The sequence below is a fragment of the Salmo salar genome, chromosome ssa03 (genome assembly GCF_905237065.1).
Source record: "Salmo salar chromosome ssa03, Ssal_v3.1, whole genome shotgun sequence".
Classification (NCBI taxonomy): Eukaryota; Metazoa; Chordata; class Actinopteri; order Salmoniformes; family Salmonidae; genus Salmo; species Salmo salar.
In genome coordinates, this window is record NC_059444.1 from 11,291,317 (window position 1) to 11,317,083 (window position 25,767).

The 25,767-nt window shown below is 44.0% G+C and overlaps 1 protein-coding gene across 3 annotated transcripts in view; it reads left to right on the forward strand.

The window, feature by feature from the left end:
* Positions 1–19,481, forward strand: part of LOC106598404 (low-density lipoprotein receptor-related protein 8) — a 238,186-nt gene extending 218,705 nt beyond the window's left edge. For all 3 annotated transcript variants that reach the window (XM_014189447.2, XM_045714492.1, XM_014189454.2), the window contains 5 exons: positions 8,989–9,130; positions 9,341–9,493; positions 10,917–11,192; positions 14,508–14,576; positions 15,762–19,481. In XM_014189447.2, coding sequence (XP_014044922.1) covers positions 8,989–9,130; positions 9,341–9,493; positions 10,917–11,192; positions 14,508–14,576; positions 15,762–16,108 — 987 coding nt within the window. In that variant the 3' untranslated portion in view covers positions 16,109–19,481. The remainder of the gene's footprint in view (positions 1–8,988; positions 9,131–9,340; positions 9,494–10,916; positions 11,193–14,507; positions 14,577–15,761) is intronic.
* Positions 19,482–25,767: the final 6,286 nt, after the last annotated feature.

A 25,767-nucleotide genomic window follows, 5' to 3' on the forward strand; every position in this document is an offset into this window, starting at 1 on the left:
GTGATCTGTTTAGAATGGTGTTTTCTCAGGTGATCTGTTTAGAATGGTGTTTTACCAGGTGATCTGTTTAGAATGGTGTTTTCTCAGGTGATCTGTTTAGAATGGTGTTTTCTCAGGTGATCTGTTTAGAATGGTGTTTTCCCAGGTGCTCTGTTTAGAATGGTGTTTTCCCAGGTGATCTGTTTAGAATGGTGTTTTCCCAGGTGCTCTGTTTAGAATGGTGTTTTCCCAGGTGATCTGTTTAGAATGGTGTTTTCTCAGGTGATCTGTTTAGAATGGTGTTTTACCAGGTGATCTGTTTAGAATGGTGTTTTACCAGGTGATCTGTTTAGAATGGTGTTTTCTCAGGTGATCTGTTTAGAATGGTGTTTTCTCAGGTGATCTGTTTAGAATGGTGTTTTCCCAGGTGCTCTGTTTAGAATGGTGTTTTCTCAGGTGATCTGTTTAGAATGGTGTTTTCTCAGGTGATCTGTTTAGAATGGTGTTTTCTCAGGTGCTCTGTTTAGAATGGTGTTTTCCCAGGTGATCTGTTTAGAATGGTGTTTTCTCAGGTGATCTGTTTAGAATGGTGTTTTACCAGGTGCTCTGTTTAGAATGGTGTTTTACCAGGTGCTCTGTTTAGAATGGTGTTTTCTCAGGTGATCTGTTTAGAATGGTGTTTTACCAGGTGATCTGTTTAGAATGGTGTTTTCTCAGGTGATCTGTTTAGAATGGTGTTTTACCAGGTGATCTGTTTAGAATGGTGTTTTCCCAGGTGCTCTGTTTAGAATGGTGTTTTCCCAGGTGATCTGTTTAGAATGGTGTTTTACCAGGTGATCTGTTTAGAATGGTGTTTTCCCAGGTGCTCTGTTTAGAATGGTGTTTTCCCAGGTGATCTGTTTAGAATGGTGTTTTCTCAGGTGATCTGTTTAGAATGGTGTTTTCTCAGGTGATCTGTTTAGAATGGTGTTTTACCAGGTGATCTGTTTAGAATGGTGTTTTACCAGGTGATCTGTTTAGAATGGTGTTTTCTCAGGTGATCTGTTTAGAATGGTGTTTTCTCAGGTGATCTGTTTAGAATGGTGTTTTCCCAGGTGCTCTGTTTAGAATGGTGTTTTCCCAGGTGATCTGTTTAGAATGGTGTTTTCCCAGGTGCTCTGTTTAGAATGGTGTTTTCCCAGGTGTTCTGTTTAGAATGGTGTTTTCTCAGGTGATCTGTTTAGAATGGTGTTTTCTCAGGTGATCTGTTTAGAATGGTGTTTTACCAGGTGATCTGTTTAGAATGGTGTTTTACCAGGTGATCTGTTTAGAATGGTGTTTTCTCAGGTGATCTGTTTAGAATGGTGTTTTACCAGGTGATCTGTTTAGAATGGTGTTTTCTCAGGTGATCTGTTTAGAATGGTGTTTTACCAGGTGATCTGGTTAGAATGGTGTTTTCTCAGGTGATCTGTTTAGAATGGTGTTTTCTCAGGTGATCTGTTTAGAATGGTGTTTTCCCAGGTGCTCTGTTTAGAATGGTGTTTTCTCAGGTGATCTGTTTAGAATGGTGTTTTCTCAGGTGATCTGTTTAGAATGGTGTTTTCTCAGGTGATCTGTTTAGAATGGTGTTTTCTCAGGTGCTCTGTTTAGAATGGTGTTTTCCCAGGTGATCTGTTTAGAATGGTGTTTTCTCAGGTGATCTGTTTAGAATGGTGTTTTACCAGGTGCTCTGTTAAGAATGGTGTTTTACCAGGTGATCTGTTTAGAATGGTTTTTTACCAGGTGATCTGTTTAGAATGGTGTTTTCTCAGGTGATCTGTTTAGAATGGTGTTTTCTCAGGTGATCTGTTTAGAATGGTGTTTTACCAAGTGCTCTGTTAAGAATGGTGTTTTACCAGGTGATCTGTTTAGAATGGTGTTTTACCAGGTGATCTGTTTAGAATGGTGTTTTACCAGGTGCTCTGTTTAGAATGGTGTTTTACGAGGTGCTCTGTTTAGAATGGGGTTTTCCCAGGTGATCTGTTTAGAATGGTGTTTTCTCAGGTGATCTGTTTAGAATGGTGTTTTCCCAGGTGATCTGTTTAGAATGGTGTTTTCTCAGGTGATCTGTTTAGAATGGTGTTTTCTCAGGTGATCTGTTTAGAATGGTGTTTTCTCAGGTGATCTGTTTAGAATGGTGTTTTCTCAGGTGATCTGTTTAGAATGGTGTTTTCTCAGGTGATCTGTTTAGAATGGTGTTTTCTCAGGTGCTCTGTTTAGAATGGTGTTTTCTCAGGTGATCTGTTTAGAATGGTGTTTTCTCAGGTGATCTGTTTAGAATGGTGTTTTCTCAGGTGATCTGTTTAGAATGGTGTTTTACCAGGTGATCTGTTTAGAATGGTGTTTTCTCAGGTGATCTGTTTAGAATGGTGTTTTCTCAGGTGATCTGTTTAGAATGGTGTTTTCCCAGGTGCTCTGTTTAGAATGGTGTTTTCCCAGGTGATCTGTTTAGAATGGTGTTTTCCCAGGTGCTCTGTTTAGAATGGTGTTTTCCCAGGTGATCTGTTTAGAATGGTGTTTTCTCAGGTGATCTGTTTAGAATGGTGTTTTCTCAGGTGATCTGTTTAGAATGGTGTTTTACCAGGTGATCTGTTTAGAATGGTGTTTTACCAGGTGATCTGTTTAGAATGGTGTTTTCTCAGGTGATCTGTTTAGAATGGTGTTTTCTCAGGTGATCTGTTTAGAATGGTGTTTTCCCAGGTGCTCTGTTTAGAATGGTGTTTTCTCAGGTGATCTGTTTAGAATGGTGTTTTCTCAGGTGATCTGTTTAGAATGGTGTTTTCTCAGGTGCTCTGTTTAGAATGGTGTTTTCCCAGGTGATCTGTTTAGAATGGTGTTTTCTCAGGTGATCTGTTTAGAATGGTGTTTTACCAGGTGATCTGTTTAGAATGGTGTTTTACCAGGTGATCTGTTTAGAATGGTGTTTTCTCAGGTGATCTGTTTAGAATGGTGGTTTCTCAGGTGATCTGTTTAGAATGGTGTTTTCTCAGGTGATCTGTTTAGAATGGTGTTTTACCAGGTGCTCTGTTTAGAATGGTGTTTTCTCAGGTGATCTGTTTAGAATGGTGTTTTACCAGGTGCTCTGTTAAGAATGGTGTTTTACCAGGTGATCTGTTTAGAATGGTGTTTTACCAGGTGATCTGTTTAGAATGGTGTTTTACCAGGTGCTCTGTTTAGAATGGTGTTTTACGAGGTGCTCTGTTTAGAATGGGGTTTTCCCAGGTGATCTGTTTAGAATGGTGTTTTCTCAGGTGATCTGTTTAGAATGGTGTTTTCTCAGGTGATCTGTTTAGAATGGTGTTTTACCAGGTGATCTGTTTAGAATGGTGTTTTACCAGGTGATCTGTTTAGAATGGTGTTTTCCCAGGTGATCTGTTTAGAATGGTGTTTTCTCAGGTGATCTGTTTAGAATGGTGTTTTCCCAGGTGATCTGTTTAGAATGGTGTTTTACCAGGTGATCTGTTTAGAATGGTGTTTTACCAGGTGATCTGTTTAGAATGGTGTTTTACCAGGTGCTCTGTTTAGAATGGTGTTTTACCAGGTGCTCTGTTTAGAATGGGGTTTTCCCAGGTGATCTGTTTAGAATGGTGTTTTACCAGGTGATCTGTTTAGAATGGTGTTTTCTCAGGTGATCTGTTTAGAATGGTGTTTTCTCAGGTGATCTGTTTAGAATGGTGTTTTCCCAGGTGCTCTGTTTAGAATGGTGTTTTCTCAGGTGATCTGTTTAGAATGGTGTTTTCCCAGGTGATCTGTTTAGAATGGTGTTTTCTCAGGTGATCTGTTTAGAATGGTGTTTTCCCAGGTGCTCTGTTTAGAATGGTGTTTTCCCAGGTGCTCTGTTTAGAATGGTGTTTTCCCAGGTGATCTGTTTAGAATGGTGTTTTCTCAGGTGATCTGTTTAGAATGGTGTTTTCTCAGGTGATCTGTTTAGAATGGTGTTTTACCAGGTGATCTGTTTAGAATGGTGTTTTACCAGGTGATCTGTTTAGAATGGTGTTTTCTCAGGTGATCTGTTTAGAATGGTGTTTTCTCAGGTGATCTGTTTAGAATGGTGTTTTCCCAGGTGATCTGTTTAGAATGGTGTTTTCTCAGGTGATCTGTTTAGAATGGTGTTTTCCCAGGTGCTCTGTTTAGAATGGTGTTTTCTCAGGTGATCTGTTTAGAATGGTGTTTTCTCAGGTGATCTGTTTAGAATGGTGTTTTCTCAGGTGCTCTGTTTAGAATGGTGTTTTCCCAGGTGATCTGTTTAGAATGGTGTTTTCTCAGGTGATCTGTTTAGAATGGTGTTTTACCAGGTGCTCTGTTTAGAATGGTGTTTTCTCAGGTGATCTGTTTAGAATGGTGTTTTACCAGGTGCTCTGTTAAGAATGGTGTTTTACCAGGTGATCTGTTTAGAATGGTGTTTTACCAGGTGATCTGTTTAGAATGGTGTTTTACCAGGTGCTCTGTTTAGAATGGTGTTTTACCAGGTGCTCTGTTTAGAATGGGGTTTTCCCAGGTGATCTGTTTAGAATGGTGTTTTACCAGGTGATCTGTTTAGAATGGTGTTTTCTCAGGTGATCTGTTTAGAATGGTGTTTTCTCAGGTGCTCTGTTTAGAATGGTGTTTTCCCAGGTGATCTGTTTAGAATGGTGTTTTCTCAGGTGATCTGTTTAGAATGGTGTTTTACCAGGTGCTCTGTTTAGAATGGTGTTTTCTCAGGTGATCTGTTTAGAATGGTGTTTTACCAGGTGCTCTGTTAAGAATGGTGTTTTACCAGGTGATCTGTTTAGAATGGTGTTTTACCAGGTGATCTGTTTAGAATGGTGTTTTACCAGGTGCTCTGTTTAGAATGGTGTTTTACCAGGTGCTCTGTTTAGAATGGGGTTTTCCCAGGTGATCTGTTTAGAATGGTGTTTTACCAGGTGATCTGTTTAGAATGGTGTTTTCTCAGGTGATCTGTTTAGAATGGTGTTTTCTCAGGTGATCTGTTTAGAATGGTGTTTTCCCAGGTGCTCTGTTTAGAATGGTGTTTTCTCAGGTGATCTGTTTAGAATGGTGTTTTCCCAGGTGATCTGTTTAGAATGGTGTTTTCTCAGGTGATCTGTTTAGAATGGTGTTTTCCCAGGTGCTCTGTTTAGAATGGTGTTTTCCCAGGTGCTCTGTTTAGAATGGTGTTTTCCCAGGTGATCTGTTTAGAATGGTGTTTTCTCAGGTGATCTGTTTAGAATGGTGTTTTCTCAGGTGATCTGTTTAGAATGGTGTTTTACCAGGTGATCTGTTTAGAATGGTGTTTTACCAGGTGATCTGTTTAGAATGGTGTTTTCTCAGGTGATCTGTTTAGAATGGTGTTTTCTCAGGTGATCTGTTTAGAATGGTGTTTTCCCAGGTGATCTGTTTAGAATGGTGTTTTCTCAGGTGATCTGTTTAGAATGGTGTTTTCCCAGGTGCTCTGTTTAGAATGGTGTTTTCTCAGGTGATCTGTTTAGAATGGTGTTTTCTCAGGTGATCTGTTTAGAATGGTGTTTTCTCAGGTGCTCTGTTTAGAATGGTGTTTTCCCAGGTGATCTGTTTAGAATGGTGTTTTCTCAGGTGATCTGTTTAGAATGGTGTTTTACCAGGTGCTCTGTTTAGAATGGTGTTTTCTCAGGTGATCTGTTTAGAATGGTGTTTTACCAGGTGCTCTGTTAAGAATGGTGTTTTACCAGGTGATCTGTTTAGAATGGTGTTTTACCAGGTGATCTGTTTAGAATGGTGTTTTACCAGGTGCTCTGTTTAGAATGGTGTTTTACCAGGTGCTCTGTTTAGAATGGGGTTTTCCCAGGTGATCTGTTTAGAATGGTGTTTTACCAGGTGATCTGTTTAGAATGGTGTTTTCTCAGGTGATCTGTTTAGAATGGTGTTTTCTCAGGTGATCTGTTTAGAATGGTGTTTTCCCAGGTGCTCTGTTTAGAATGGTGTTTTCTCAGGTGATCTGTTTAGAATGGTGTTTTCCCAGGTGATCTGTTTAGAATGGTGTTTTCTCAGGTGATCTGTTTAGAATGGTGTTTTACCAGGTGCTCTGTTTAGAATGGTGTTTTCTCAGGTGATCTGTTTAGAATGGTGTTTTACCAGGTGCTCTGTTAAGAATGGTGTTTTACCAGGTGATCTGTTTAGAATGGTGTTTTACCAGGTGATCTGTTTAGAATGGTGTTTTACCAGGTGCTCTGTTTAGAATGGTGTTTTACCAGGTGCTCTGTTTAGAATGGGGTTTTCCCAGGTGATCTGTTTAGAATGGTGTTTTACCAGGTGATCTGTTTAGAATGGTGTTTTCTCAGGTGATCTGTTTAGAATGGTGTTTTCTCAGGTGATCTGTTTAGAATGGTGTTTTCCCAGGTGCTCTGTTTAGAATGGTGTTTTCTCAGGTGATCTGTTTAGAATGGTGTTTTCCCAGGTGATCTGTTTAGAATGGTGTTTTCTCAGGTGATCTGTTTAGAATGGTGTTTTACCAGGTGCTCTGTTTAGAATGGTGTTTTCTCAGGTGATCTGTTTAGAATGGTGTTTTACCAGGTGATCTGTTTAGAATGGTGTTTTACCAGGTGCTCTGTTAAGAATGGTGTTTTACCAGGTGATCTGTTTAGAATGGTGTTTTACCAGGTGATCTGTTTAGAATGGTGTTTTACCAGGTGCTCTGTTTAGAATGGTGTTTAACCAGGTGCTCTGTTTAGAATGGGGTTTTCCCAGGTGATCTGTTTAGAATGGTGTTTTACCAGGTGATCTGTTTAGAATGGTGTTTTCTCAGGTGATCTGTTTAGAATGGTGTTTTCTCAGGTGATCTGTTTAGAATGGTGTTTTCTCAGGTGATCTGTTTAGAATGGTGTTTTCCCAGGTGATCTGTTTAGAATGGTGTTTTCTCAGGTGATCTGTTTAGAATGGTGTTTTCTCAGGTGATCTGTTTAGAATGGTGTTTTCTCAGGTGCTCTGTTTAGAATGGTGTTTTCCCAGGTGATCTGTTTAGAATGGTGTTTTCTCAGGTGATCTGTTTAGAATGTTGTTTTACCAGGTGCTCTGTTTAGAATGGTGTTTTCTCAGGTGATCTGTTTAGAATGGTGTTTTACCAGGTGCTCTGTTAAGAATGGTGTTTTACCAGGTGATCTGTTTAGAATGGTGTTTTACCAGGTGATCTGTTTAGAATGGTGTTTTACCAGGTGCTCTGTTTAGAATGGTGTTTTACCAGGTGCTCTGTTTAGAATGGGGTTTTCCCAGGTGATCTGTTTAGAATGGTGTTTTACCAGGTGATCTGTTTAGAATGGTGTTTTCTCAGGTGATCTGTTTAGAATGGTGTTTTCTCAGGTGATCTGTTTAGAATGGTGTTTTCCCAGGTGCTCTGTTTAGAATGGTGTTTTCTCAGGTGATCTGTTTAGAATGGTGTTTTCCCAGGTGATCTGTTTAGAATGGTGTTTTCTCAGGTGATCTGTTTAGAATGGTGTTTTACCAGGTGCTCTGTTTAGAATGGTGTTTTCTCAGGTGATCTGTTTAGAATGGTGTTTTACCAGGTGCTCTGTTAAGAATGGTGTTTTACCAGGTGATCTGTTTAGAATGGTGTTTTACCAGGTGCTCTGTTTAGAATGGTGTTTTACCAGGTGCTCTGTTTAGAATGGTGTTTTCTCAGGTGATCTGTTTAGAATGGTGTTTTCTCAGGTGATCTGTTTAGAATGGTGTTTTCCCAGGTGCTCTGTTCAGAATGGTGTTTTCCCAGGTGCTCTGTTTAGAATGGTGTTTTCCCAGGTGCTCTGTTTAGAATGGTGTTTTCCCAGGTGCTCTGTTCAGAATGGTGTTTTCTCAGGTGATCTGTTTAGAATGGTGTTTTACCAGGTGCTCTGTTTAGAATGGTGTTTTTCCAGGTGCTCTGTTTAGAATGGTGTTTTCCCAGGTGCTCTGTTTAGAATGGTGTTTTCCCAGGTGCTCTGTTTAGAATGGTGTTTTCCCAGGTGCTCTGTTCAGAATGGTGTTTTCCCAGGTGCTCTGTTTAGAATGGTGTTTTCCCAGGTGCTCTGTTTAGAATGGTGTTTTACCAGGTGCTCTGTTCAGAATGGTGTTTTTCCGTGAATTGCATTTTGGCAAATGTTTGAAAAGGACGGTTTATTGGCTGCTTCATTACATGAGTTGCATGTTCTGTTCAGACACATCACCACAATCTAAAAGTGATTTCTGTCATTCTGAGCACCGTGGTTGGACGCCCTAATTGGTTTATGTACCCAATGCATAAGGGTCCGGTAAATTTCTCAAATGGCCGGTAAATTTAAATCTCCTCGGTCTCGTTGTCCGGCGCCACATTTTCCTAACGGAAACTCTGACACACACACACTTGCCCCCCACACACACTTCCATTCTCGCCGCCGCACTCTTATGGGCATTAAGTTCTTGGTTTTCACATCAATAGCGGGAATGATGTCAGTTCCCCTCCGCAGAACGGAATGATGTCAGCTCCCCTCCGCAGAATGTCTTTTGAAGGTTGATAATGTTAGGGGAACGTTCCCGGAAACCGAAAATAAACAACAACAACAGGGTGAAGTCAAGGTTGCGGTCAGAGTTGGTTTACCTCAGTGGAATGGAATGCTCACCCTTACAGTAGCAATAAGAGATACAGTACCTAGATATTTCTGAACTGTAAGAGTACAGCTTATTCACATGACGTTGCTTTAGAAGTCAGACTGTCTGTCTGTCTTGTCTGTCTGTCTGTCTGTCTGTCTGTCTGTCTGTCTGTCTGTCTGTCTGTCTGTCAAATGTATTTTTACAACCCCTTTTACAACAACATTTCCCCAAAGTCCCACTAGCTAGCTCAGCCTTTTATAAATCAAAGTCCCACTAGCTAGCTCAGCCTTTTATAAATCAAAGTGCCGTCTGTCTGCTACATTATTTTACGGCTAATTACACACAATGTTATTGATGTACAAAGTGATTGTGTATTCGTTGCTTCTCTATCCCTCCCTCCCTCCCTTCCTCCCTCCCTCATCTCTTTCCTCCTGCCAGGACCGTATCTACTGGACAGACCGGGAGAGAGAGGCGGTGTACAGCGCTAACAGGCTAACCGGCCAGGACATCAGCACAGTGGCCGAGCACCTCAAAGACCCTCACGACATAGTGGTCTTCCACCCGCTCCGCCAGCAACCAGGTGTTTCTGACTGTGTCTCTGTCTCTGACTGTGTCTCTGACTGTGTCTCTGACTGTGTCTCTGTCTCTGACTGTGTCTCTGTCTCTGACTGTGTCTCTGACTGTGCCTCTTGTCTCTGATTGTGTCTCTGACTGTGTCTCTGTCTCTGACTGTGTGTGTGTCTCTGACTGTGTCTCTGACTGTGTGTGTGTCTCTATCTCCTACACTAAGGCCCAGACAGCTGTAACCTGGGCAGTGAGGACAACGGTGGCTGTGAGTACCTGTGTCTCAAAGCCCCCCAGATCACAGAGCACTCCCCCAAATACACCTGCGCCTGCCCCACAGGACAGGACCTGGGCCCCGAAATGCGTGCCTGCATGCCAGGTGAGAGAGTGTGTGTGGGTGGGTGTTAGTGGAGGCTGGTGGGAGAATGGGCTCAACTGATATCATTCCTTTCATTCCATTCTATCCGTTACCATAAAGCACATCCTCTGATTTAAAGTGACCCCAGCCTCTACTACTGTGTGGGATTTGACTTTATTTTAGGTTTTGATAAAACTATAGTAAAACTATATTATGATCACCTTAATGTCCAATCGTGTTCTCGTCTAATTGTGTTCTAGTCTAATTGTGTTCTAGTCTAGTCTTGTGTTCTAGTCTAATTGTGTTCTAGTCTAGTCTAATTGTGTTCTAGTCTAATTGTGTTCTAGTCTAATTGTGTTCTTGTCTAATTGTGTTCTAGTCTAGTCTTAATTGTGTTCTAGTCTAATATTGTTTCTACTCTAATATTGTTCTGGTCTAATATTGTTCTACTCTAATATTGTTCTGGTCTAATATTGTTCTGGTCTAATATTGTTCTTCTCTAATATTGGTCTGGTCTAATATTGTTCTAGTCTAATATTGGTCTGGTCTAATATTGTTCTGGTCTAATTGTGTTCCAGTCTAATCGTGTTGTAGTCTAATCGTGAATAATGATAAGTGAGAAAGTTACAGAAGCATAAATATCGTACCCCCCTGTTATTGGTAACGGTGAGAGGTTAGCATGTCTTGGGCGTATGATCTTTGACCCTCTGTAACTTTCTCACTCCTCCTTATTCACGATTCATTCAGCATGATCTGTAATCATGGTAGCATCCACATTAGATGTGTTTAGAAACATATTATATTCTTATTTACAAAAAAAGTGACTCCAAAATGACACAATATATTATTTACCATTAATTTCTATAATATGAAACACAACCAAAACTGCAAATGCATCTAACAAGTTTGTAGAGTCATTGTGTGCAAGGAATATGGGACCAAATACTAAACTTTTGACTACCTTAATACACTGTAAGTGAATTTGTCCAAATACTTATGACACTTCTAGATACATAAAGTGCTTTCATTTCTAAGCCGTTGATGAAAATTCCCTAAAATGAAAGCTGACAGTTTGCACTTTAACCTCATAGTCATTGTTTCATTTCAAACCTAAAGTGCTGGAGTACAGATCCAAAACAACAACAGAATGTGTCAATATCCCAATACTTTTGGAGCTCACTCTATAAGTGAATTTGACCAAATACTTATGACTTCTTTAAATGTGGTGACTAGATACATAAAGTGCTTTCATTTGTAAACGGTAAAACAGATATGTATGAAAATACCCTCAAATAAAAGGTGACATTCTGTGTTGTTGCATCATATGAAACATTTCATCTCAAATCCACAATGCTGCAGTGTTGAGCCAAATTAAAAGTTTTAGCTTCACTGTCCAAATAAATGTATAGACTATAACTAATATTGACTTTCCTTCTTCCTCTAGCAAATGAGACTACTACCACGTCATCGCCTGTGGCCATCACCACGGCCGCCAACGACAAGGACTCCCCTCGCACTTCTGGGTCGTCCCAGGCAGACGCCGGGGTGCCCCACCTCATCCCAGTCCCCTCCAGCACCCCAGAGCCCCCCCCTAGCTCAAAATCTGGGGTGGAGGAGAAGGAAGGCCGGGGTTTGGATCCCACTGCTGTCACCAAAAACATGGTCACCTCCACCACAATAGGCTTCGTCGTCAAGGACGACAGCAACCTCTCCCACCACTGTGAGTGTGTGGGTGTTTGTATCTGTGCAGTATGTTTGTACTCTGTTTAACAGACGTAAATAAGTGGCAATTAGCTACATAGTGAAATAGATTTGACAGCACACCATAAAAAGGCTTCAGTTATTCATGTATTCCCCTTATTCAGCAATTAGCGTGGATGTGTAATTTTCAATAATTTAGAGAGATAGACACAACATTTCACCAAGCAGGCATGATAATATAAAATGTCATTATTGTGTGTGAGTGTGAGGCTAGAAGTGGGTATATACACTACATGACCAAATGTATGTGGACACGTCCAACCAAAAGTATATGCTAGTCGAACATCTCATTCCAAAATCATGGGCATTAATATGGAGTTGGTCCCCCCTTTTGCTGCTATAACAGGTTCCAATCTTCTGTTAAGGCTTTCCACAAGATGTTGAAACATTGCTGCGGGGACTTGCTTCCATTCAGCCTCAAGAGCATTAGTGAGGTTGGGCACTGATGTTGGGCGATTAGGCCTGGCTCGCAGTCGGCGTTCCAATTCATCCCAAAGGTGTTCGATGGGGTCAGGGCTCTGTGCGGACTAGTCAAGTTCTTCCACACAGATCTCTACAAACCATTTCTGTATGGACCTCGCTTTGTGCACCGGGGCATTGTCATGCTAAAACCGAAAAGGGCCTTCCCCACAAGTTGGAAGCACAGAATCGTCTAGAATGTCATTGTATGCTGTAGTGTTAAGAATTCCCTTCACTAGAACTAAGGGGCCTAGCCAAAACCATGAAAAACATCCCCAGACAATTATTCCTTCTCCACCAAACTTTACAGTTGGCACCATGCATTGGGGCAGGTAGCTTTCTCCTTGCATCCGCCAAACCTAGATTAGTCCATCGGACTGCCAGATAGTGAAGCGTGATTCATCACTCCAGAGAACGCGTTTCCAATGCTCCAGAGTCCAATGGTGGCGAGTTTGCACCACTCTAGCCGATGTTTGGCATTGCGCATGGTGATCTTAGGTTTGTGGAAATCCATTTCATGAAGCTCCCAACAAACAGTTATTGTACTGAAGTTGCTTCCAGAAGCAGTTTGGAACTCTGCAGTGAATGTTGCAACCGAGGCCAGACAATTTTTACGCGCTACGCGCTTCAGCACTCGGCAGTCCCGCTCTGTGAGCTTTTGTGGCCTACCACTTCGCGGCTGAGCCGTTGTTGCTCCTAGATGTTACCACTTCACATTAACAGCACCGGGGCAGCAATAACAACGCCGGGGCAGCTCTAGCAGCGCAGAAATTTGACGAACTGACTTGTTGAAAAGGTGGCATCCTATGGTTATGGCAGTGAGGAAGCAGGAGGGAGCAGCTGGTTATGGCAGTGAGGAAGCAGAAGGGAGCAGCTGGTTATGGCAGTGAGGAAGCAGGAGGGAGCAGCTGGTTATGGCAGTGAGGAAGCAGAAGGGAGCAGCTGGTTATGGCAGTGAGGAAGCAGAAGGGAGCAGCTGGTTATGGCAGTGAGGAAGCAGGAGGGAGCAGCTGGTTATGGCAGTGAGGAAGCAGGAGGGAGCAGCTGGTTATGGCAGTGAGGAAGCAGGAGGGAGCAGCTGGTTATGGCAGTGAGGAAGCAGAAGGGAGCAGCTGGTTATGGCAGTGAGGAAGCAGGAGGGAGCAGCTGGTTATGGCAGTGAGGAAGCAGGAGGGAGCAGCTGGTTATGGCAGTGAGGAAGCAGGAGGGAGCAGCTGGTTATGGCAGTGAGGAAGCAGAAGGGAGCAGCTGGTTATGGCAGTGAGGAAGCAGAAGGGAGCAGCTGGTTATGGCAGTGAGGAAGCAGGAGGGAGCAGCTGGTTATGGCAGTGAGGAAGCAGGAGGGAGCAGCTGGTTATGGCAGTGAGGAAGCAGGAGGGAGCAGCTGGTTATGGCAGTGAGGAAGCAGGAGGGAGCAGCTGGTTATGGCAGTGAGGAAGCAGGAAGGGAGCAGCTGGTTATGGCAGTGAGGAAGCAGGAGGGAGCAGCTGGTTATGGCAGTGAGGAAGCAGGAGGGAGCAGCTGGTTATGGCAGTGAGGAAGCAGGAGGGAGCAGCTGGTTATGGCAGTGAGGAAGCAGGAGGGAGCAGCTGGTTATGGCAGTGAGGAAGCAGGAGGGAGCAGCTGGTTATGGCAGTGAGGAAGCAGGAGGGAGCAGTGAGTTATAGAGGGGTAGGTATAGGGTGGGAGATGACTTTGTGCTAATGGAGGCTTTATAGAGATAGAAGAGTAAGGACAGTGCCAATGTAATACAGTCCTGTCCCAGGGGTCATGAAGGGTAATACAGCCCTGTACCAGGGGTCCTGAGGGGTAATACAGCCCTGTAACAGGGGTCCTGAGGGGTAATACAGCCCTGTAACAGGGGTCCTGAGGGGTAATACAGCCCTGTCCCAGGGGTCATGAAGGGTAATACAGCCCTATACCAGGGTCCTGAGGGGTAATACAGCCCTGTCCCAGGGGTCATGAGGGGTAATACAGCCCTGTCCCCGGGGTCATGAGGGGTAATACAGCCCTGTACCAGGGGTCATGAGGGGTAATACAGCCCTGTACCAGGGGTCCTGAGGGGTAATACAGCCCTGTACCAGGGGTCATGAGGGGTAATACAGCCCTGTCCCAGGGGTCATGAAGGGTAATACAGCCCTGTACCAGGGGTCCTGAGGGGTAATACAGCCCTGTCCCAGGGGTCCTGAAGGGTAATACAGCCCTGTACCAGGGGTCCTGAGGGGTAATACAGCCCTTGTACCAGGGGTCCTGAGGGGTAATACAGCCCTGTCCCAGGGGTCATGAAGGGTAATACAGCCCTGTCCCAGGGGTCCTGAAGGGGTAATACAGCCCTGTCCCAGGGGTCATGAGGGGTAATACAGCCCTGTCCCCGGGGTCCTGAGGGGTAATACAGCCCTGTCCCAGGGGTCATGAAGGGTAATACAGCCCTGTACCAGGGGTCCTGAAGGGTAATACATGAAGGGAGACGTGAGACAGTGCGAAATGGCATTTGTGTAATATTTGATTTTCTCTTTCTCCCTCTTTCTGTCACTATCACTCTCTCTCACTTTTAATTCCCCTCTCTCTTTTCTTCTCTGACACTCCCTCTCTGTCTTTCTCTCTCTCCTTTTCTTTCTCATTTTCTCTCTCCCCCCTTCTCTCTCTCCTTCTCTCTCTCTCTGTTTCTCTCCACTCTCTCTCTCTCTCTCTCTCTCTCCTTCTTTCTCTCCTCTCTCTCTCCTCCTCTCTCTCTCTTCTCTCCTTCTCTCTCTCCTCTCTCTCTCCTCCTCTCTCTCTCGCTTTCCTCCATTCCCCCTCTCTCTCTCCTCTATAGCTGGAAGTGAGCATTTCCTCCTGGGTGAGAACCTGACAGTGGCAGTTCTGGGAGTAGTGATCCCCATAGGTAAGTACATGTCCTCTCTCTGTACTCCACGGAGGATGCTTCTCCTGTCCCACCTGCTATATTTATCTCCTATCCACTGATCCTGGTTCAGTTTGGACGAGAGGGACCATGCCTAGAGACATGGCCCTACACTCCTATCCACTGATCCTGGTTCAGTTTGGACCAGAGAGATCATGCCTAGAGCCATGGCCACTCGGAGAAGCCATGGTGTGTGTGTCTTGACATTCTGCCACTGCATATCCACCCATTTATTGTCTGTGTTGGGTATGTTCCAATCAAAACAACCATAGACCTTCAGGTGGCCGTGGGTTTGGTTGCATATATTATTGCAGGTAGTCTAAATGGATGAAAAACTGACTGACACACCTGCGGGGCTAACTGGATTTGTCCAATAAGAAATGTTATTTTCGTTTTACGCTGCAAATGATTTACGTTACGTGCCCTGATGAACGTGACCCTGTAATTCTGTCCTTTTCTGGAGCGTTTTATCATAATTAATGTGGAGGCGAGGCTTTACATGTAGGGTACTGAGGTCATAGTGAGGGCATATGGGCAATGCTAGTCTCTCCTCCTTAGAAAGTCAGTAAGTCACTCTGTACTAAAATGTAAATCAATTAATGTTAGCTTCTACCTACTGTAAGATAGAATGTCTTCTAGACACCCTTGTCTCTCGGTACTTAAATGCATTAGTTAAAGATACAACCCTTAAAGATTCTAGTAAACCCTCAGTTTTATGAGCTTGCTGGACAGTTAAGGTTCCTCTGTGCCAAATCCTACTTCACTGACCAAAAGTCCAGTCCATAATAGCCACAGTTTTTCATGAATACTGACCCATCTGGCAGGACTTGGTGTCATGGTTACGCATAGCCTAGTTGCCTCCAGAAGTTCTGAAACAATCATACTGTTGCCTAGATAATTGTTTTTCAAAGTAATGACATTATACCTTGATGATATTAATGGCAATTGATCCACCAGCATAGCAAAGAAATCTCCAACACAAGGCCAGTTCCTTCCGCGTCCCCCTCCCCGCTCTGTCCCCCCGCATGCATTAATCTGCTCTACTTCATCTCTGTGCCTTTCGTCTCACGATGCTCATGCTCCGATGACATTAACACTCCCCCATCTCCCCCATCTTCCCTGTGTCCCCCCATCCTTCCCCTGCCACTGTGTGTTAAACGCATGCAGTTCCTATTGTTGCCACAGTGATCTTCGGCCTGCTCTGCACCGGCGTCTACCTGGTTTGGCGGAACTATCGCCAGAACGCCACCAAGAGCATGAATTTCGACAACCCTGTCTACCGCAAGACCACGGGCGAGGGCGAGGAGGACGAGATTCACATCGGCCGGACGGATGGCATCATGGGCGGCCACCACGGGCACCACCCGTACCCGGCCGGGGTGGGGTGTGGCGTAGTCGGCGGGGGCGGAAATACATGCCCACAGTTCATTGCACTGCCACTGGGTGGCAGTATGCCTGATCCGGGGACTCATTGGTACACGGAGCAGCCTATGCTGTCTACTACGGCGAAGTGAGTATGGAGACAAGACAAGATGGCCGCTCAGGAGGTTAATTTTCAAGATGGCTGCCGCTCAGGCACACGCACACACAGTACTGAGGTTACGGGTCACTCAACCTGACTAACTGTTGAATGGATGGACATATGATGTTATGATATCATCACATCCAGCCATTCAAGTCCATGATGTGCCAGTTCATTACACAGGATCGACAGTTTTACACTTTCTACGTTTTTTAAATGTGATGTCAGAGTTTGGGTGGGTTCCATTTGAATTCCTGTCAATTTAGAAAATTGATAAGAATTCAGTTCATGAATTCTCTACGTATCAATTGAATTTAGATACATTTCCTCACTGGACTTGAAAAGGAGTCAACTCCAATTCTGTTTTTCATCCACTTTTGATCAGTCTAAGCAGTATTGAGCTGTGTTATATGTCTCACGTTTAAGGGCGAAAGGAGTTCCAAAATATTATTTTATTCCTTGACGTTTTAAATTTAGGCTCTCGATTTTATTTCCCTGGTGGAACCTCATTTTCTGGAGAGACTTTTTAGGAGGAGGTTTAAACCACGGCAGCACCTTAGTAGATGGGACAATCTGTACGATTTTAAGATATTAATTCAACATGTTTTATTGCTCACCTCATTATTACTAAAGATGTCATAGTGTTTAGTTATTCTGGTCAGGGCATTTGTCTTGGAGTGGAGTGAAAGGTTTAAGAGAGAGGTTGCTGTGTGTGGGCTTGTGTGTGAGTGTGATTTTTCTTGTCTGTCCCAGCATTTGTGTGTGCATTTACGTGTGTGTAAGCCTCTGTGTGTACTTTCTCTCACCATTGGAGAGGAGTTTTCAAAGCATCCTTGTTGATGTCCTGTGAAGTACAGTTGAGCCTGTGGCAGAAACCTCTTTGATGTTTTCTTTATTGAACCACAAAGGCTATTAGAAGGCAAGCAGGGCATAGGAGGGTCAAGGAGAGATTTTGGTGGGATCCAAGAAAACTGAAGGCTTAGCGAGAGAAGCCTTTCTAATTATTAAGGGTGGCCTGGATTTATAGGCCCAGTGAAAATACATCTAACTAGCAGCTAATGGCCAAGGGTATCTGTGTTAGGCATGATAATGACAACAGAGTTGGCTAAAACAGAAATAGCTAGCTTTCTGGCTAGCAGGCTGTTTATCAAGGCTAAAGCAGAAATAAATAGCTTTCTGGCTAGCATGCTGTTTATCAAGGCTAAAGCAGAAATAGCTAGCTTTCTGGCTAGCAGGCTGTTTATCAAGGCTAAAGCAGAAATAAATAGCTTTCTGGCTAGCATGCTGTTTATCAAGGCTAAAGCAGAAATAGCTAGCTTTCTGGCTAGCAGGCAGTTTATCAAGGCTAAAGCAGAAATAACTAGCTTTCTGGCTAGCAGGCTGTTTATCAAGGCTAAAGCAGAAATAGCTAGCTTTCTGGCTAACAGGCTGTTTATCAAGACTAAAGCAGAAATAGCTAGCTTTCTGGGTAGCAGGCTAATGTGTTTCTAGGCTAAACCAGAAATGGCTAGTGGCTACCAGGCTAATTGTTAGCTATTCTTCTTCTCTCCTTTTTAGCTGTTTTCCATGGCCATAGGGTATGTGGTTGGTAAATGTGTCATCTGTTTTTGATGATTTTATTCTCCCATCTGCTCTCTTTGTCAGTAAACTCACACACACACACAGTCACTCACCCTCGATAGATCACACACAGGCATGCATATTCACTCACCCTTCGCAAGCACTCCACAATGCCCCTGTCCTCGTTCTTTGAGCAGATGTCATTGTGAGCTTTCATACAGGAGGACCTCAGTAGGAGGTCTTTCATACAGGAGGAACTCAGGAGGAGGTTTATCATACAGGAGGAACTCAGGAGGAGGTTTATCATACAGGAGGAACTCAGTAGGAGGTCTTTCATACAGGAGGAACTCAGTAGGAGGTTTATCATACAGGAGGAACTCAGTAGGAGGTCTAACATACAGGAGGACCTCAGTAGAAGGTCTAACATACAGGAGGATCTCAGTAGGAGGTCTATCATACAGGAGGAACTCAGTAGTAGGTTGATTGCTGACAAAAGGCTCCTGTCAGGTGATTTGGTGGCCGAGGCCACGTGGCAGATTTAGACTTCGTCCCAAATGGCACCCTATTCCCTTAATAGTGCACTACTTTTGACCAGGACCCATAGGGAAACCCATAGGGCTCTGGTCAAAAACCCATAGGGCTCTGGTCAAAGGTAGTGCACTATAATGGGAATAGGGTGCCATTTGGTATGCAATTTTCAACAGTAATGAGGTTCAGTCAGGTTGGATCCTCCTGTCAGTAAACACGGCCCTCCTTTATCCCCCTGTCCTTTTGTCCCCCTCTCTTTTGTCCCCATGTCCTTTTGTCCCCCTGTCCTTTTGTCCCCCTCTCTTTTGCCCCCCTGTCCTTTTGTCCTGTCTGTCACACTAGTGCTCCGCTGTGCTGGGTAAATAGACATTTCAGAGTCCCTTCCATTGTTGTATTTTTGTTCACAGAGACCGACAGGATGGAATGGGAATGAGTGAGATGGAGGGTTTGTGTGTGTTTGTTGATGTTCATCCCACAGCCATATTGAAAACTTTTTGTAGGCTCTTTGTTGCACAGCCCTCTCAGAATGCCTTCTATGTTGTGTGTATTGCATGGGGAGAACATAAGGTGTGTGTGTGTGTGTGTGTGTGTGTGTGTGTGTGTGTGTGTGTGTGTGTGTGTGTGTGTGTGTGTGTGTGTGTGTGTGTGTGTGTGTGTGTGTGTGTGTACGTTTGTCAGAGTGAGTGCACGTGAGTTTGTGTATTTGGGACCGGAGTAGCTGGGGGGGGTTTGAAAATCATGATTTGTAAATACATTGTCATATTGCAAAAAAAGTTTGATAAAGTATTATACAATTGTGTAAAAGAAAAAGATGTACATAAGATTTTAGATAAGAAAAAATTGTTGATGACGGTAGATTCATTTATTTGTATAAAAGAACACTGTATTGCCTGATTGTACGAAATATGAATTAACCACCAAAGTGTTTTGTGTTGTCGCTTGGTCTTGCTTCATCTGATATCCTTTTATTTTTCCAATTTTGATTTTATTTATTAGTACAAGTCATACAAGGTGGTTCTTCCTCAATATTCTCCATATCATCTCATTGTCTTTCATCCCCCGCTGTTTAGAAAATTAATTATTGTTTTCTCGTGCCTTTTTTTCTTCTTTAGTTCTTTTTTTTACACTGTTTTGCTGTGGGAGGGAGATGGGTTCTTATGTACCTGAAAAGAACATCTGTACTCAAATTGCCAAAATGGTCTGTCACCTTTTTATTATTTTCTGAAGTTGTTCTTAAATATCTCTATATATTGATATATACAATTTTATTGAACATCTCTCGTGTCTTTTCTTCTGACTGTCTCTTATTATTTGAATCCTCTTTTCCAGCCAAACCTTAGACTGTCATGCTAGCTGAGAGACCAGCCAAACAGACTGCCATGCTAGCTGAGAGACCAGCCAAACAGACTGTCATGCTAGCTGAGAGACCAGCCAAACAGACTGTCATGCTAGCTGAGAGACCAGCCAAACAGACTGTCATGCTAGCTGAGAGACCACCCAAACAGACTGTCATGCTAGCTGAGAGACCAGCCAAACAGACTGTCATGCTAGCTGAGAGACCACCCAAACAGACTGTCATGCTAGCTGAGAGACCAGCCAAACAGACTGTCATGCTAGTTGAGAGACCAGCCAAACAGACTGTCATGCTAGCTGAGAGACCAGCCAAACAGACTGTCATGCTAGCTGAGAGGCCAGCCAAACAGACTGTCATGCTAGCTGAGAGACCAGCCAAACAGACTGTCATGCTAGCTGAGAGACCAACCAAACCCTAGACTGTCATGCTAGCTGAGAGACCAGCCAAACAGACTGCCATGCTAGCTGAGAGACCAGCCAAACAGACTGTCATGCTAGCTGAGAGACCAGCCAAACAGACTGTCATGCTAGCTGAGAGACCAGCCAAACAGACTGTCATGCTAGCTGAGAGACCAGCCAAACAGACTGTCATGCTAGCTGAGAGACCAGCCAAACCCTAGACTGTCATGCTAGCTGAGAGACCAGCCAAACCCTAGACTGTCATGCTAGCTGAGAGACCAGCCAAACAGACTGTCATGCTAGCTGAGAGACCAGCCAAACAGACTGTCATGCTAGCTGAGAGACCAGCCAAACAGACTGTCATGCTAGCTGAGAGACCAACCAAACAGACTGTCATGCTAGCTGAGAGACCAGCCAAACAGACTGTCATGTTCAGAGGCAGAACGACAGATTTTTACCTTGTCAGCTCGGGGATTCGATCTTACAACCTGCCACTGTAGACATCACTCTGTCATTTCCTGGTTGCAAAAATTCGACACTGTTCGTTTAATTTCAGTTTGTGTGAAAGAACAAACACTGAATAACATAGTGAATCATTGTACCATCTAAATCGGTGTGAAATATATTTTCAATAGCAAAAAGATATGTATTTTTCAGCTGTTTGAAGCTGGTGGACCAAAACTGAAAGTAAAAGGCTCAAGAGCGAGTCTCCACCACGTCAGGGGAAATGGGATGCGGGGGAGGGAGGATATTTGTTTTGAATGCAGCCTAGTGCTGTTGCAATTCACCTAGCTTCCACATATAGGGGGTGAAATTCAGATAACTTCTATGTGTGGCACCTTTAACCACACAAAGTAAAATGGTCGTGAGCAAACCAAGTCACAGAATCCTCATCCGCTGTATCTCATTCCACAAGGGTGCTAATTTATGAGGCAAAGCATTTTAACGGCAGAAAGTAAAATCGCCGTTCGACTGCATAGTTCCTGTGTTGTTCCCACAGTAAATTATGCACTAGGCATAGGAAGCCCAGTTGAGCTTTGGGCAGACAGGAATGTGTCACAGATGTTGCTCCCCCAGACTAGAGCCCAGATGGACATCTTTAATCAGAGCCCCGTGAAACAGGATGGGGAAGTCAACTGGCACCCATAGGGCTCTCTGGTCAAAAGTAGTGCACTAAATAGGGAACAGAGTGCCATTTGGGTTCAGGCATAGTGTATAGTACACAGCTGGGTTTACTAGACAGTAGCAGAAGTGATTTGATCATAGTGTGTCAGTGATATGTCAAATAGACCATATACTGTGTGAATATAAATTAATCATTCTATACCATCATTCTATACCTTTTTAAACATAAAATATTAATGGACTTATTCCACATTTTGTTGTGTTACAGCCTGAATTTAAAATTGATTTAAAAAACACCCCATAATGACAAAGTGAAAACATGTTTTTAGAAATGGTTGCAAATGTATTGAAAATGAAATACAGAAATATATAATTGACATAAGTATTCACACCCCTGAGTCAATACATGTCAGAATCATCTTTGGCAGCGATTACAGCTTTCTGGGTAAGTCTCTAAGAGCTTTGCACACCTGGATTGTACAATATTTGCACATTTTTATTTTTAGTGTGATGGAGATGTGACTGCAGCTGAGGGGTTAGTGTGATGGGGATGTGACTGCAGCCGAGGGGTTAGTGTGATGGGATGTGACTGCAGCCGAGGGGTCAGTGTGATGGGGATGTGACTGCAGCCGAGGGGTCAGTGTGACTGGGATGTGACTGCAGCCGAGGGGTCAGTGTGATGGGGATGTGACTGCAGCCGAGGGGTCAGTGTGACTGGGATGTGACTGCAGCTGAGGGGTCAGTGTGATGGAGATGTGACTGCAGCCGAGGGGTTAGTGTGATGGAGATGTGACTGCAGCCGAGGGGTTAGTGTGATGGAGATGTGACTGCAGCTGAGGGGTCAGTGTGATGGAGATGTGACTGCAGCCGAGGGGTCAGTGTGACTGGGATGTGACTGCAGCCGAGGGGTCAGTGTGATGGGGATGTGACTGCAGCCGAGGGGTCAGTGTGATGGAGATGTGACTGCAGCCGAGGGGTTAGTGTGATGGGGCTGTGACTGCAGCCGAGGGGTTAGTGTGATGGGGCTGTGACTGCAGCTGAGGGGTCAGTGTGATGGAGATGTGACTGTAGCCGAGGGGTTAGTGTGATGGAGATGTGACTGCAGCTGAGGGGTTAGTGTGATGGAGATGTGACTGCAGCCGAGGGGTCAGTGTGATGGAGATGTGACTGCAGCCGAGGGGTCAGTGTGATGGAGATGTGACTGCAGCCGAGGGGTCAGTGTGATGGAGATGTGACTGCAGCCGAGGGGTCAGTGTGATGGAGATGTGACTGCAGCCGAGGGGTCAGTGTGATGGGGATGTGACTGCAGGCGAGGGGTCAGTGTGATGGGGATGTGACTGCAGGCTTGGGGTCAGTGTGATGGGGATGTGACTGCAGGCTTGGGGTCAGTGTGACAGACAGCAGCAGGCGTCCTTGGGGATCCCCTGGGTAAATATGGGACTTTGCTGTGGTGGAGATAAAGCCAACCACACACACACACACAACACACACACACACACACACACACACACACACACACACACACACACACACACACACACACACACACACACACACACACACACACACACACACACACACACACACACACACACACACACACACACAGCAAGGTTATTATAGTTTTGGTATTTTAACATTGGTTTTTATTTCTATTAATTTGGGGATTTTGATTTGAAATTCAGTTTAGTTTCAGTTCATTTTCAGACTTGATGATTTTTATTTAGTTTCAGTTTGATAAAAACCTATTTAGTTTGACATTTTTATGTGATACAGTTTTAGTGTTAGGGACAGAAAGTAGTCTGGGAGACTAGGAGTCATTTATGTGTTGTAGGGCTATAGTTCATTTTTTTTGACACCACACTCCACAAAGCTAGTCCTGCAGGCTCTAGTTTTGTCTTATCTTGATTATTGTCCAGTCGTGTGGTCGAGTGCTGCAAGGAAGACCTAGTTAAGCTGCAGCCGGCCCAGAACAGAGCGGCATGTCTAGCTCTTCTTTGTTATCAGAGGGCTGATAGAAATGCATGCAAATCTCTCTTGTCTAAAAGTTGATGAGAGACTGACTTCATCACATCTTCGTTTTATAAGAAACATTAATGTGTTGAAAATCCCAAATTGTTTGCATAGTCAAAAAACAGATAAAACAACACCTCGTGGCACAACACCTCTCCACTATTTGACATAGATAGTTTGTGTATGTATTGATACGTAGGCTTCGTGGGCCTTTATAACAATGAAAGTGATGTAGTTCTTTCCTTGAGCTGTTCTTGTCTATAAATGTTCTTTATTATGTCATGTTTCATGTTTTGTGAGGAACCCCAGGAAAAGTAGCTGCTGCTTTTGCAACAGCTAATGGGCATCCTAATAAAATACCAAATACCACTGCTTGCCACTGTGGGAGCAGTAATACATAATGTGATGGGCCAGGACCATAGACTTGGATAGACATAACATCTCTGTCATGATGGTGTCTGTGAGAGCATGGGCAGCACCACTGAGGCCATCTCCATCATGAATTAGTCAATTTTCTTCTTCACGAGGAAAATATATTGGCTGATCCCTCCAACAGGGTCATCAAGAGGGATCAGCCAATGAAGTTGGAAGTTGACTGAATCAAAATGGCTAAAGGCCTCAATGGCGCTGCCCGTGCTAAAACAGGCTTTGAGCCACTAGAGGACTCTATACAACTCCATGGCCAGGACATATGTTTGGTTAGCTTTAAATTATAATCAATCCAAACTTGGATCTAAAGGATGTGCCTAGTCTGGTGGAAGGAATGCCAATGTTTACACCAATGCTCTTTTAACTTTAGCAGTAGATGTAAGAAGAGTCACCTACCTTTACCTGACAGAAAGAGAGTGGAAAAAAATGACAAAATTGAAGTCATGGCACATTTGACATGTTATGTTTATGTAGTATTAAACACGTATCACTGACTAACCCGTTCAAATAGGGCTAATAAAAAGAAATATATACAAAACCATAAGCAGTACAACAAATATATCAGTTCACAGCCAGCCAGCCAGCAGTGTGTGTGTGTGTGTGTGTGTGTGTGTGTGTGTGTGTGTGTGTGTGTGTGTGTGTGTGTGTGTGTGTGTGTGTGTGTGTGTGTGTGTGTGTGTGTGTGTGTGTGTGTGTGTGTGTGTGTGTGTGTGTGTGTGTGTGTGTGTGTTTCTGTTCAGCCAAACAAGGTTTTCTGGTTTATCTTCAAGGAAACAATGTTCCAGGGAGGAGGTCGTTCAGTTTCCCTGATGGCAGTTGTCCACAAACAGAATATTCTCTTATATGCTTGGGAGGCAGAGGCAGAAACCAGATCAGTACCACAGGGTACAGCTTTAGATAAACAGCCATCCTTGCCTGTCAGACCTGGAGAGGTGACTCGGTAAATATGGAACTTAATGTCAGGTTGACCTTCCTGCTGGTCAGTGACCTCAGACACAATCTTCAATGCGAGGAAGCTATTTTTCTGAAGCACTGTGGTCGAGATATTTGTTGGATTCATCCTGCTGGCATCTTCCTGGGTTGTTACTGCTGTACGCTGTGATTTGCTGAGGTACAAGAGACTCTACTTCCCTCATCAGTGGCTCCATCTCTGTTGAGCGAAGTGGCAGAGACACACTTGGGTCCATCAGGCAAGCTGCTGTAGGGGTTGGCTGCCAGAGGATTCAGTATGCATGAGAAGCACTCACACAGTGACTTCAGGAGGACTTGCGCCAACTGTTTTGCAGCAGTAGTTGACTGCAAATGTGCCTCAAGATTGAGAAGGCACGACCGCGACTGGCAGTCAGTTTGAAGTTGGTCAGTGTGGATCGAGAACGGCTCCAGCAACTTCACAAGCTGTTGGAGTCACGCTCTCTGCTGGCCCTCGGATTTCTTCCCTGTTAGCTAGTGGTAGTGATAAACAAGCTAGATCTATATGAAACATTGCCATCTACTGGCAACATTTACCTGCCAGATTCAAAAGCTCGAAAAACCCCATAAAAAAAAAGTTTAACCTGAAAACCCATTAGATTTTGGAAGTTTAGAAGAAAAAAACTCAAACAAAGCAATTTATGTATTTTTTTTTTTTGCAGTCAAAGATAATAGTTGCTGTATAGTTTTATATTTTCAAACAATTGTAGTTTTTATTTTAGTTTCAGTTTTCATTTACTATAATAACCTTGACACACACACACACACACACACACACACACACACACACACACACACACACATGGCATGGAAGAGCACCAGTAAGCCAGTGACTCAGCCACTGTAATAGGGTTAGAGGCAGAGAATCCCAGTGGAGAGGGGGGAACCGGCCAGGCAGAGACAGCAAGGGCGGTTCGTTGCTCCAGAGCCTTTCCGTTCACCTTCACACTCCTGGGCCAGACTACACTCAATCATATGACCTACTGAAGAGATGAGTCTTCAGTAAAGACTTAAAGGTTGAGACCGAGTCTGCGTCTCTCACATGGGTAGGCAGACCATTCCATAAAAATTGAGCTCTATAGGAGAAAGCCCTGCCTCCAGCTGTTTGCTTAGGAATTCTAGGGACAATTAGGAGGCCTGTGTCTTGTGACCGTAGCGTACATGTAGGTATGTACGGCAGGACCAAATTGGAAAGAGAGGTAGGAGCAAGCCCATGTAATGCTTTGTAGGTTAGCAGTAAAACCTTGAAATCACCCCTTCTCTTAACAGGAAGCC